Here is a 13514-nt window from a genome sequence, read left to right as displayed (position 1 = left end):
GTAGAATGAACCTGATTCTAAGAAGTTTCTGTGAACGCCAGTAAATTCAGTCAAATACTGCCACCTGCTGTTAAAAAGAAGAACGTTATGAAACAAGGTAGAAACATGACGTCAGTTATTCTCTCTTTATTAGACGTCGTAGGAGAACAACCACTGGCTTCATCTACTGTACGCATAAACTAATCTCGCCGTTTTGGAAATACAAACAAATACTAATTGATAGAGAACACACAGGCAATTTGGCCTCACATCAACTGACTTAATTTGCAATCCATCCGACGTGCCATAGAACAGAAATATTGATCATATACTGGTCCTGCAAGTACATGTTTTCATATTAAATCTGACTATCCTGTTCGTAACACGTAGGTGCGTGGAGCTTGCCTATGCAGACCAGGCAGCACCCTCTAGGCCTCATTTCTGCTCCTCTGTCATGGACAAACTTCCTGCATGTAGGAGTTCCAGATGTGCTTTTGGCATTTCCTGCCCAACATCCTCCAAGAACACGCTCACGCACTCCGCCCCTCTTTCTCCTCCTAAGGCAACACTTTTCCACCCCACTCTCAGAAGCTTACAATTTGCAAGCACAAACACACAACACATACACACACAGCCCCACCTGAATTGATTATGGAAGCAACACAACATATTGGATATTTTCTTATCTGAATTTAAGCTAGTTTTCAAGGACTGGAATAGGCTAGAAGACAATACTATGATACACATTCAGATCGGGGTTTGAGATAAGATCCATGGGCTAAATCATTCTGAAGCAATCATATTCTCAGAAAAAACAGGGATGAGTAAGTAAACATTATAGTTAGGAGAGTAAAGGGAAAGAGAGAGAAAATGTAGAGAAAAGGGAAGCGAGAGAGAGAAAACGGGAGAGAGAGCTTGTAGTCTCTCAATTTCTGTAGGAATTGTCCTGCTCCCTGACATCAGCTTCCACACAGGAAACGTCACACAGGGGTGACAACACACAGCCACACACACGCAGACAGACACGTGCAGACGTGCACACACAAGACACACACACATGCACACACACACGCACACACACACACTCAAACAGTCAGCTTTGTAGGCACGGTGACAGGGACATCCAGACCCAGAAAGAACATCCATGGTGAGACAGGCCAGCTGGGCCTCTCTCTTTGTCCTTATGGAAACAACACTGATGCAGTGAACTAGTCACTCTTGTGAGGAGGGGGAATCTGGCCTTAAGGCCTGGAGACATGCATTACCTCCCCAATATCAAGGACCAGCATTTAGTTTAACAGGTTAAGGCTACGGAGAAAAAAAGGCAGGAGACCCGAGTTCAAACCCCCCTGCCTCTGCACACTCCCCACCCAACCAGCAGACAGGAGGCGACAGTATGGGTTAGGATCAGTCAGGTGTCCATGTGACCTAGGATTACCAAATCTGATTTGACAGATGTTACTGAGGGGGCAACAGCAAGGGGGGGGGACACAACATCATTTGGACAACAGCAAGGTGAGGTCTAGAGTCAAGACCGATGGCGACTGTTCCGGATCATCCATGCCTTTCATATGCATGTCTGGATGTTGTGTTTTCCCAAAACAAAATGGAAACCCTTCACCACAGAGCCCGGTCTGGCCTGATAAGACCTCGTTCATCCGTAGATCTCGTTCTCCACCCAGCCTGTCTGGCTCCGGCCCCTACAAGTCTCGTAGATGTCATTGGTCACAAAACCGCACTCTGTCCCCGGGCTCGGCACGTTCTCGTAGTCGTCCCACTGCGAAAGCTCCGGCGAGGCCGGGCAGTGGGACATCCTGGCCACAACCTCCACCCTCCCTCTCAGAGCCTCCAGGGGCAGCTTGGTGACGGGGCTGCTGGCGTAGGGGCCCTGGAAAGGGGGACAAGGCCCCAACAAGTCTGCAGACACCCACTGCTCTGGAGAGGGGCTGCAGGGGAAGTGGCCTGTCTCTGTCTTCCTCCTGCATGGGACACACGTGACACAGGCTCGTAGACAGATATATATATAACACAGGCCAGACTGGAAACTACGACACAATCTGGAGTTGGTTTCCAGACTTAGATTAAGTCTGTTGTTTTTGTCAGGTCACCCTGATGTGTAGAGAGCCATGGGCACACACAGCCAATCAAAGAGTCTAGACGGTGATGTCTATGCTATGTGTCGAAAGAGCGTTCCTTGGTCTATTTGTACCGTGCATGAAATTGACTTCTATAAGCAGACCTGAGCCTGCTTAACATGACATTGTGTGATGTTGCACTCATGATGTTGGACACCCATCATACCCTCTTCATAACCACCACAAATTGGACTGTCAGTATGAAAAATACAGTGTGTTCAAACCTTTGACTGGTGCTGTATATAAACATTATAATATACGTATACAAAAATATAAGGTATAAAATGTTACTTTTTCAGTCACCACAACATTTACATTTACTAATTTAAAATACACTTTTCTTGAAAGCGACATACAAATGTGCCTGTGCTAAGTGCAGCAGCATGATCTAGTATGACTGACAAGCTTCTTTCGACACACTTGTGCACAGTTCCAACAGTATTCCAGTGGTCAGTGCTCCTGTGGTTACCTCCCAGCACAGCGTCGGTAGCAGTAGATGCCTGTAGCCAGCAGCAGGATCAGCAGCATGACGGGGATGGAGCCAAACAGGAAGTAGGACAGGGTGCTATCTGACAGAGACACTGGGAGCAGGGGCGGCAGAGACACATGTTACTGTGTCAATCGATGAAAGGGGCTTGTAATACGATATGATGATAATAATGTTGACGACAGCAATGCAAAGTGTTTGAGATGTGGTTTAAAGTCGTCATGATCGACTTGTGATTGTACCAGTGTTGAACGAATGTGCTGGGTAGTTGTGAGGTGGAAGCTATCCAGTTCTTGTTCAGTGTTTGAAAATAAAAACTGTCAAAGGCAAATGAGTTGGGAGTTATGACAGAATGAGAGCACGTTTGGTCTTACCTGATGATTCAGGTACACCTATTTTGGTTGTCTCATCTCGCTCCGTCGCTGACAGGACGATCGTCCTCAAAGACACGTTTGTGGGTTCTAAACACAGAACCCCACCGGGACTTCAGAAGTAGCGGATCATTTTGTGGTATCTAATCTATAGTCAGTCAGTCAGTCAGTCAGTCAGTCAGTCCATATAAACCAAGGCAGTCCAACCATGTTCCTGGAGTGCTGCCATCTTTAAGGTTTGGGCTCCAACCCCAATTTCGCACAGCGGATTCTTATTGTTAGCTGGTTGACAAGTTGAATTGTCAACCATTGTTAGTTACAATTGGGGTTGAAGGACGGAAAACCAACAGCAGGGTAAATTTCCAGGATCATGGTTGGACAGCCCTGACTCACTCTGGGTGACTTTATTCAGTGTCAACACTAGAGGCCCCGCTTTCCCAGTTTCCTCAGAACCCAACATGTAAATATGTTTCCAGATATTTTGTAGCCCAGACATTAACAATTGTCAAGTGCCAGGGACAAAATGACTGGTTGTGAAGAATCCTAATGCCCAGCACTGTTTAAAAATAGCTCACCCATCACAAATATAGGTCACAGAGACAGGCTATTATTTTCTGTGTGGGTGGGTGCTGGGTGAGTGTTTACCTGTGTGTGCTGCGTTTGCCCCCACTGTGAACGCCAATATTTTCTCTGAGAAAAATAACATTGAAATTGAGCAGACAATTAGCTATTCTGAAGGGAAGTCTCCAGGTTGACCGTATGAGTGTTGCGGAATGTCCCGGATAGTTCTAGAGTGTTCCAGAGCTCACCCTCTGAGTATTTGCAGACAAAGTTGTTCTTTAAGTTGCAGTTGTCATCATTCCACCGGAACAGGAAGTGCCCACCCTGGTTTGGCAGGGCAAGATGCTGGTGGGACATGACCACACACCTCCCCTCGCCACAGGATGGCGCGTCCCAATGCCAGTTCCTAAACAGTAAAGACAGTTTGGCACAGGGTCAATATCTATACCAACAATCCACAACCACTCACAACCCCTCTTAGCTCACCATCCACAACTACCATGTATCAAACTCCTCAATAACCTGTATGCACCACCAAGTCACGTGTACGAACTACACTTTATCTTAGTTGTGGCTACACGTCCTGGACTCCAACATCTCCCACCCTAGCTTGCTCAGCAGCAATCCAACCAACTGCAAACACCTGCCTTGTTCTCTCTCCACCGTCACATATCTGAACCCAAGTCCCTAGCAACCTTACCTTATGCACAACATACCTCATACCTCATCAGCTCTGGCCCCAGAACTAACCTTCTTAGCTCTAGTTCTTAGCATACCTAATTCTCCAAACATGGAATCCCATTCCTTCTGCTGAACACTCATAAATACTTATCCTTCAAACAAAGGTTAACTCCATTTCGTTTTTTCTCATGATTAACATTCTTCAAGGACAAGGTTCTCTGGAGCTTCTTAGCATGAGATCAATACTACAGATAGCATTATGCCTTAACAGAATAATAGGCTACCTTCCATGCTGATCCACCATAGACGGTAACAGCTATAGTCTGGGATTAGTCTTAATCTGTGTGCGCTCACCTAAACCCTCAGATACCAACACTGAGATCAGTAGCTAATCTGAGCACCTGAAGGTGTCTTTGCTGCCGTCCAGCCAGGAGTAATCTGAGGAGCATCTCTGGGAGGTCACGGCAGCTCTGTGAGGCTCTCTCCCGGCCCCCTTCAGCCCAATCCAGAAGTCCCCGCCTCCAGACTTCACCTGCTGGATGAACCTCTCCACCAGGTGCTGCTCGTTCTCCGTCTCGATGCTCAGCAGGTCCCCGCCGTCGCCCAGGCATGCCCTCCGCGCCTCCTCGAAGGTCAGACGGCGCCGGCTGTCCTGGTAGTATGAGATCTTGTAGCACGGGCGCTCCGTGCCTCGCCGGCAGATCCTCTGGCCTGGAGGTGGGAGACGCCGTTGAGGTTATCATCATCAACATCCTTTTTATCATACTCAATAGCAGTTGTATTATAAACCCCATCAATAACATTTAGCCTACTAATCTTTGCTCCTACTGGGGTCAGACTTTTCATCCCCATTATCTTCGATGTTACTTGTCATTTTCAGCCTCTTTGTCCTACTGATGATTTGTCTTGTCTAAAGTTTACACAGCTGGATTCAGATATTTCAAAACATTCACTAAATGAAGTCTGTCTTGTTATATTGCATGTAGATGTGCAACAGAAACGCAGTTCATCTCAGTCTCAGCTTCAGAACAAGAAAGTCTGTTGACAGAGAAGTTTCCACTCCATCACATGACAGGAACGCTGGCTGCAGCGTTGTCCTCTGAAGACTGCGTGTCTGCTCTTCAGAGGACAACGCTGCAGCCAGCAAGTTCAGTCCTGTCATTTTAATACTGCGGTAACGCAATTAATAAATTGGATTAAAAAAAACATTTAGAAAAAACATTGGAATACACAAAACGCACACCCACCCAACGTTGTAACTCTGCGTACACAAAAAATGTGGACTTAATAAGAAAATATTTGAGTCAGCAGTGTACTGATGAATCATTTGTTCAACTATAATTACATTTTCACGATATGCCTTCTAAAGTATAGACAGGGGCAAATATTTGCATAGGTCTTTATAGATAGGCTAATTACGATATCTTAGGCTAATAACTCATCTCGCAGTAATTTTCTCTGACACGCGCCGTTAAGTCGAAGACGGTAAACACATACCATTGAGTTGGGAAGCGGATCCTGGATGGAAGAAAACGGCGAGAACGGTTCCGAGCAGTCTCATAAAATCCATGTCTACATGTTCACAAAAATCCGCGTGTAGGCTATTCAAATGTATCTATACACTTTTATCTGAAAGTATTTTGCACGTATACGTACTACTATGGATTCCCACAAAGAGAGAGAAGCAAACTTAGGAGACCCAAGTGATGGTCCAATCAAATTTCCATATGTAGGTGGGCTCTAGACTTGTTGAAAATAGACTAGAGAGCGCGCAAGTTCACGAGAAGCCAGTAAGAATAAAAACAAGAAATTATAATGTTTGCTTTCGGTTGCTCTCTTCTTGAAATAATGACGTTCTGTACAGAACAGGCAAAGTCTATAATCTAAACCACATTTCCCTGATAACCTTGGAATTGCAATGGGATGAATGGAGCTCTTTATTGCGAACGCACGCTCAACAAGACAAAAATACACTGCCTACTGAAACACACAGACAAACACACGCACAGACACACACAAGCACACACAAAATCTGGTTATAGAACAACCTCCTAGACTTGCATCAAACTATGTGTGACACTCTGGGGCAATATAACTTTCTGTTGTGGTACATTTGGACAGAATGCCCAGGATGTAACAAAACAGCCACTCTTACCACCCATGCAAGACTAAAGTAAGCCATGAAAGCCAACACATCAGTATGCTCTGTACGCTAGCTAGGTCTTCCTCTGCTTTCCCAAACAAGGGGGAGCAGAAAGAATCAGAGGCTTGTTTCCTGCCACCAGAGAGACATGCAGGGAGAGACTGTGCTAGCCCAGCAAGCTAAAGGCTGGCTGCAGGGAGGTGGGTCCTGGCAAGAAGGCACAGGAAGCAGGAGAAAAGGAAAGGGAAAAGGCTTTTTTTTGCTTCATATTTCCTGTTCAAATCTTTGGTTTGATTTCCAGGCATTTCCAACACAATTCCCTCCAAAGAAAAATACATCCCTTTGATTTTCTGTTTGGAGCCATTGCAGGGAGACTTAATATGGATGTGGAATAATGCTATGCAATAATCTCAAAATGACTCAACTCAAACTACCATTCCCACCAGTACATTTACCAGACGCTCTTATCCAGATTTACAGACTTACAGTAAGACAGGGGCATTCCCCCGAGGCAAGTAGGGTGAAGTGTCTTGCCTAAGGACACATCGCCATTTTGGCACAGCCGGGAATCGAACTGGCGACCTTCAGATTACTGGCCCGATTCCTTTAACAGCTCAGCCACCTGACTCCGGTAGATTAAATAGACACCATTTCATTTTTAATTCCAAGGATTAGTTAGGTCTAATGTCATGAATCTCATGACGACATGACATGTACATATTTCCAGTGGAGTGCAAGGTACAGGCCGCGCACAGTTCCACAGTAGTGGAGCAGACTGAACCAGGTCGAGCAGAACACCATGCTGGGAGGTCAGACTCAGCAACACAGCCCACAGTCTTCCTATCAGGCTGGGTGGTGGTGTCTGTGAGACACTTGCAGCAGATGCAGCATTCTGAGTGACACACACTCTCGGTCTCCCTCTTTGCCATTCTGTCCGTCTGTGTTTGTGTCTCTCTCTCTCTCTCTCTCTCTCTCTCTCTCTCTCTCTCTCTCTCTCTCTCTCTCTCTCTCTCTCTCTCTCTCTCTCTCTCTCTCTCTCTATTTCTTTCCCCTCCAGACAGGCCCGATCTTTGTTCCCCCCAGTGTGTGAGTGTGTGTGTTCTCTTTTGTCAGTCTAGTGTGGCTGGGATCCAGAGCTCTGCTCCTGGAGGAATACTGCTTCCTGTCTAGTCTCCTGATGGCCATGGATAGTCCCCCTCCTGGGGGGTGAAGGGCCCCCTCTCCAGGGATGGAGGAGGTTTGTGTGTGTAGGGGGAACTCCACGGATGGGAGACGTGAGGAGGTGTGTGTATTGGTGGGTTGGGGGTTACACACACTACAGGGATATGGGGAGGTGTGTGTGTTGGTGGGTTGGGGGTTACACACACTACAGGGATATGGGGAGGTGTGTGTGTTGGTGGGTTGGGGGTTACACACACTACAGGGATATGGGGAGGTGTGTGTGTTGGTGGGTTGGGGGTTACACACACTACAGGGATATGGGGAGGTGTGTGTGTTGGTGGGTTGGGGGTTACACACACTACAGGGATATGGGGAGGTGTGTGTGTTGGTGGGTTGGGGGTTACACACACTACAGGGATATGGGGAGGTGTGTGTGTTTAGAGGAGGTGGGGTGACACTTTCCAGGGGGAGAGTTTGAAGCCTCGCTTCTGTGGCTTGAGCGGGGACATCTGCTATTCTGTCCATGCTTCCTGCATGTTCTCCACGCCAAGCAATTCTTCCTAGGGTCCAACAATCTACAATCTCTCTCTCAAAACTTCATTTAGATTCTATAGCTTAAAAAATAATTTGTTAGTCATGTGAGATGAACACAAGAAGCATTCAGGGAGCGGTGAAACCAACACATACACACATGCACACACACACATAAACACACACACATACTTTCATGCTTGAGTGTCCACACAAACTATGGAGCTGTCTGTCTGTGTAATGTTTATTCCGGTACATTCAGTAGACTCTCTTATCCAGAGCGACTAATGTGTATTTATCAAAATGCACCACCCACACCTGACATCCTCTGTAATCGCATTGCCACCCACTGAAATGACATGTTCCTGTATCTCCTGTCACACAAGACGGCTTTTAACAAGAAGGAGAAAAGCCCCCATGACATCTAATGTCATCGACGCATTGGAATACTAATTCGATTGGTGCTTCGGCAGGCAAACTCAGGTGTCATACGTTCTCTGTCCTAACACCGATATCTCTTTGATACTAGAAAGGGTCTTGCATTGGATATCAATGTACGTGGAATAATTTGTTCTCTGAAGTCCACAGAACAAGCTTGAGGTTGTTGGTTCACATGTGGAGTACCATCGTTTGACCAGCAGGTGGCAGGCAGGGATAGGCCTTAAAATCTGTTTCAATGATCAGTGCATTCACTCAAACTCTTGCCATAACTTTGCTAATCACCACAGTTGCAACTTCCTGTTTAAAATGTGGGCATTTGTCATTTGTTCTAATAGTCCCTATAGACTATAAACAATACATATCTTATGTTCTCAAAGAAGCACCACCTTCAGTAGGAGATAGACCACTTCAGCACTGTCTGTGGTTCATTATTGGAGACCAAGGGTGCTTCATCCCAGGAGGAGGAATCAGAGAGTTAGCTGGGTGTGTCCTCTGGGGACCTGGGGAAACCCAAAAGTGATTAGTTCACTGTACACCACTTTACTGCAGCTTAACAGATACACACACATACACACATACACACACACTCCACACATCCTTCCCAGTGTATCTTCTTTCCCCGCCAAACCTGCACCTCTAACTAGCGTAGATCGCCGTCGGTCACGGCTGCGACCATGCTCAGGTGTCAGCCACCTTTGTTAGGAGTGAAGAAAGGATCCGGTAGAGGAGCACAATGAACGTTTATCACTATAGCCTGACAGACGCAGGCTGGTCTGGGTGGCCGCACACCCACCCACGGAGACAGACGCTTAGGCTGGGTGGACCTCAGAGGACCAGAGAGACCAGGAGGGATCTCCCCAGAGAGACCAGGAGGGATCTCCCCAGAGAGACCAGGAGGGATCTCTCCAGAGAGACCAGGAGGGACCCCCCTAGAGAGACCAGGAAGGACCCCCCTAGACAGACCAGGAGGGATCTCCCCAGAGAGACCAGGAGGGATCACTCCAGAGAGACCAGGAGGGACCCCCCTAGAGAGACCAGGAAGGACCCCCCTAGACAGACCAGGAGGGATCTCCCCAGAGAGACCAGGAGGGACCCCCCTAGAGAGACCAGGAGGGACCCCCCTAGAGAGACCAGGAGGGATCTCCCCAGAGAGACCAGGAAGGATCTCTCCAGAGAGACCAAGAGGGAACCCCTTAGAGAGACCAGGAAGGATCTCCCCAGAGAGACCTTCCATGCCAGCGACTCTCCCTTGCCTGTTGTTGTGTTTCTTGTTGCTCAGGAAAGTCACGATGACAAAGATATAACAACTTATTACTCATTTAGTAACGTTTCTTCCAGTCACGCATATTACACCTGTCTTTAATCATCCTGTTTGTGATGGATGCGTTTGTTATTGTTCTGCCCATCACATTGTAGGCTCTGACACAGCCCTGCCCCCACCTCTCATACCAGAGCTGCTGGAAGGAGTCGCTGCTACACCTTACTGTGTGACTTGTTGTTGCATTGTTAGTCGTATGTTGATAAGTAAGGGTTACGATGTGGTCTGATTGTTCTTCAGATAATACTTGCGTATAAAGGGAAACGTTAAGTACTGTTATCCAGAGCCTTGATCTTCTGAGGTCTTCTCCTCAGCTTTGGCGTCTCCTACACCTTCTGCTTCCTCACCTCTTATTCTTTCTCTCCGCTTTCCAATTTACAATAATCATGGTGGAGTAAATACGATTTCAAATCTTCCCTTTGTAGCATATTTGCTTTGTAATTGCAATGTTAATAAATGTATATTTCATGCAACTTACTTTGAACATTTTTGCTCTGATTTAATTAACCGATAGACTCAACTGCACTTCCAGCATATTCAGTTAAGATTAATACACACTCCAGTTTACTCCTCTTCCTTTAAACATATAGGGAATAGTCTGGTTGTTTAGCCAACATTACAAACCCTCTAGAATGTTCTGTATTCTGTTCTTGTTCCTGCTCTGTCTCCTGTGAGACACGGCACTTAAGAGGCCTTTTGTCTCTTACCAGAGAATACAGGTCAAGTAAAAAATACAATGAAACACCCTCATCCTGTCATCCTGCATGCTGGCTGAAGAGATGGAATGGAATGGGATACAACAGAATCAATACCTTTTTATGTTCTGTTCTGTTATTTGATGTGATTCATTGTGGTGTCACACACAGCACCTTCATGCAGTGTCAGAGACAAGTCCCACCTCCGGGCAACTTGTCTCACCCTGCAATCTCGACCGTTACCACATCAACACACGCACGTCCAGGATTTTACATCATACCAATTATCCCATGTGTCCAGCGCCTGCAGCCAGTGTGCAGGATTAATGCAATCTGAGAATGAGATTAGAGAGATGCCAGTGGAGACCATGAAGGGGCAGGTGTCACAGGAGAGGCATCTGGGCTTGGACAAGGACAGTGGGCTCTGTCACACGCACGGTGACGCATCCCTGGGTAGGGTGACAAATGTCTTCTCTGACCGAAGGCGTTTCTGGCAAGAAAACACAGATGTCTTCAATCCATTCTACACCTTTGAGGGGACAATAGAGGTTCTCATTTGAGGACTAGTTATCATAGCCTATAGCTAGAACTCAGCAGCCCCTCCACGCACACAAAAGACCACAGACCTGACATGCAAGATTAACGAACAAAGGTTATTTTTGGCGCTGTCTGTTTCATACCTTGTGGCAATTTTGTTTTCATCGTTCATACTGATCCGTTCTCCTGTTGAAGTTACCTCCTTCTGTTTTTAATTGTTTGATAAGGACACACATGGGGATTCAGTGACTTCTGGATGAATAGGTTTTGTGGTGGAGGTATCAATGTGTGCACAGATTACACAGACACACCCGTCTCCCAGTCAGGTCTCAGCCATGAAATGTGAACAAGCTTTATTTGTTATGAGCATTTTTAGGAGGTCTTCCAATTTCTTCTAATCCATGACATAGTGGATGGGCTATGCATTGTTCTTTGTAAAGCCCTTCAGCTTACCCAGTGTTATGTACTAACGTGAGATGACTGCACGATGGTGTGTAAGTAAATAAAAATGACAAATATTTGTTTTGTTTTTCTTTATGGCATGTTGTTACATCATGATGCTTCCTACTGAAGGTCAGCCGATGAAGCACCATGATGTTCCAGGCACTCCTAACCCTCCCCACTCTCTGTTCAAAACAAATGCCAAAACAGTTTATTTAACCAAATGATTCTCATCAACTGTCCATGTATTTCTTCAGAAGGCCCAGTACACCTGCCGCAGAGTCCACACTCCACCCTCTACCTCCTGTCTTTCTGGACAACTCTTTCTCCAAGTTCACAGATTTGAACATACAGTACATTTACATTTATTCATTTAGCAGACGCTTTTATCCAAAGCGACTTCCAAGAGAGAGCTTTACAAAGTGCATAGGTCACTGATAATAACAACAAGATAGCCCCAAAGCATTGCGGGTAGACAAAAAAAGAAGCACACATTGTGAACAACCAAAAAATAAGTGCCAAAGGGAAGAACCATAAGAGCATGTAGTTAAGCAAGTTACATTTTAAACAACATGAATCTTTAAGTGCAAGTGTACCTGTAGAAAAAGCAGCAGCAGTAAAAGTAAAGATAAGATTAACTATAATAGAATATTTTGCAGCGAATACAACAGTTTGAATCAGTTGCCAGTAACCAACAAGAGCAACAAGTCTCTAAGCAAGAGTCATTGTGATCCTTGAGGAAACTAGCATTGGGTTCAGCAAACCATTCCTAAGTACTGTTACTCCCGGAACAAGTGCGTCTTGAGCCTTCTTCTGAAGGTGGAGAGACAGTCTGTGTCTCTGATGGAAGTGGGGAGTTGATTCCACCACTGGGGGGCCAGGCTGTGTTGGGACCGGGTGGTCTTGAGCGGTGGGACCACCAGGCGGTTGTCTGAAGAAGGCCGTAGGTGGCGGGTGGGGGTGTAAGGCTGCAGGAGAGACTTGATGTAGTCGGGTGCAGTCCCGTTCATTGCTCGGAAGGTCAGTACCAGGGTCTTGAATCTTATGTGGGCTGTGATGGGTAGCCAGTGGAGGGAGATGAGGAGCAGAGTGACGTGGGAGCGTCTGGGTAGATTGTAGACCAGGCGGGCCGCTGCATTCTAAATCCTCTGAAGAGGGCGGGTTGCGCATGCTGGGAGACCGGCGAGCAGCGAGTTGCAGTAGTCCAACTTGGAGAGGACAAGTGCTTGGACAAGCAACTGGGTGGAGTGCTCAGACAGGTATCTCCTGATCTTCCGGATGTTGTAGAGGGTGAATCTACACGACCGGGAGACCGCAGCAATGTGGGCCGTGAAGGAGAGCTCATCATCCATGGTAACCCCAATGTTCCTGGCAGAGGATGAGGGGGTCACCGTCGCAGATCCCAGGGTGATTGAGAGGTTGTGGGAGATGGAGGGTTTGGCTGGCATGATGAGAAATTCTGTTTTGGCGAGGTTCATCTGGAGGTGGTGCTCAGTCACCCAAGCGGAGATGTCTGTGAGGCAGGCCTCAGTCCTAGCTGAGATCCCTGGATCGGTCGGGGGGAACGACAGGTACAGCTGCGTGTACAGTATGTTATCATACATACATATACAACAGCAGATTGTGTTACGTAACTATGAGAGATAACATGCATCAGGCATTGCATCCAGCATGGACAGTATGCCAAAAAACAAGCAACAACAACATCATCAACACAGCAGCAGTTCTCAAGGCCATGTTTGCGTCAGAGAAATCTGAGAGGGGTGTGCAGTGTAGGATGCATGTCAAAACCCACTGACACACAACTCTGATGGCACGGTCAGGTCCGATGGTGAGATTTCCTATCCCCCTCCATGAAAGAAACAGTGAATGGGTGTAGGTGTGTGTATCTCTGCATGTGTAAATGTGCACGTGTGTGCATGTGAACAGACTCAGGATGGAATGAGTGGGACTCTCCCCTGTTGTATCAGGTGTCAGGAGGGCCGTATAAGACTCGTCCCAGTCCTGCCCTCTCTCAGACTGTCTTCTCCCCC

General features: G+C 46.8%; 1 protein-coding gene across 1 annotated transcript; it reads right to left on the bottom strand.

The window, feature by feature from the left end:
- Positions 1 to 98: 98 nt before the first annotated feature.
- On the bottom strand, positions 99 to 6121 carry laynb (layilin b). Its single transcript, XM_084673389.1, has 7 exons — positions 5712 to 6121; positions 4616 to 4925; positions 3782 to 3939; positions 3618 to 3662; positions 2976 to 3062; positions 2584 to 2695; positions 99 to 1958 (listed from the first exon to the last, which is right to left on the bottom strand). The coding sequence occupies exons 1-7, from the start codon at positions 5782 to 5784 to the stop codon at positions 1634 to 1636; spliced, it is 1110 nt and encodes a 369-aa protein (XP_084529515.1). The 5' UTR covers positions 5785 to 6121; the 3' UTR covers positions 99 to 1633.
- Between the last annotated feature and the right edge of the window lie 7393 nt (positions 6122 to 13514).

The sequence above is a fragment of the Hypomesus nipponensis genome, chromosome 15 (assembly GCF_054491055.1).
Source record: "Hypomesus nipponensis isolate SF chromosome 15, ASM5449105v1, whole genome shotgun sequence".
Taxonomy (NCBI): domain Eukaryota; kingdom Metazoa; phylum Chordata; class Actinopteri; order Osmeriformes; family Osmeridae; genus Hypomesus; species Hypomesus nipponensis.
This window is presented reverse-complemented; position numbering and strand designations above follow the sequence as displayed.

Bases quoted from the DNA above. Each gene is read 5' to 3' on its own strand.
- laynb (XM_084673389.1), bottom strand. From the start codon at position 5,784: ATGGATTTTATGAGACTGCTCGGAACCGTTCTCGCCGTTTTCTTCCAT. The intron at 4,926-5,711 runs GTATGTGTTTAC...TCCCACCTCCAG, and splicing joins ATCCGCTTCCCAACTCAATG to GCCAGAGGATCTGCCGGCGA. The intron at 3,940-4,615 runs GTGCTCAGATTA...TTTACTGTTTAG, and splicing joins GGCAGCAAAGACACCTTCAG to GAACTGGCATTGGGACGCGC.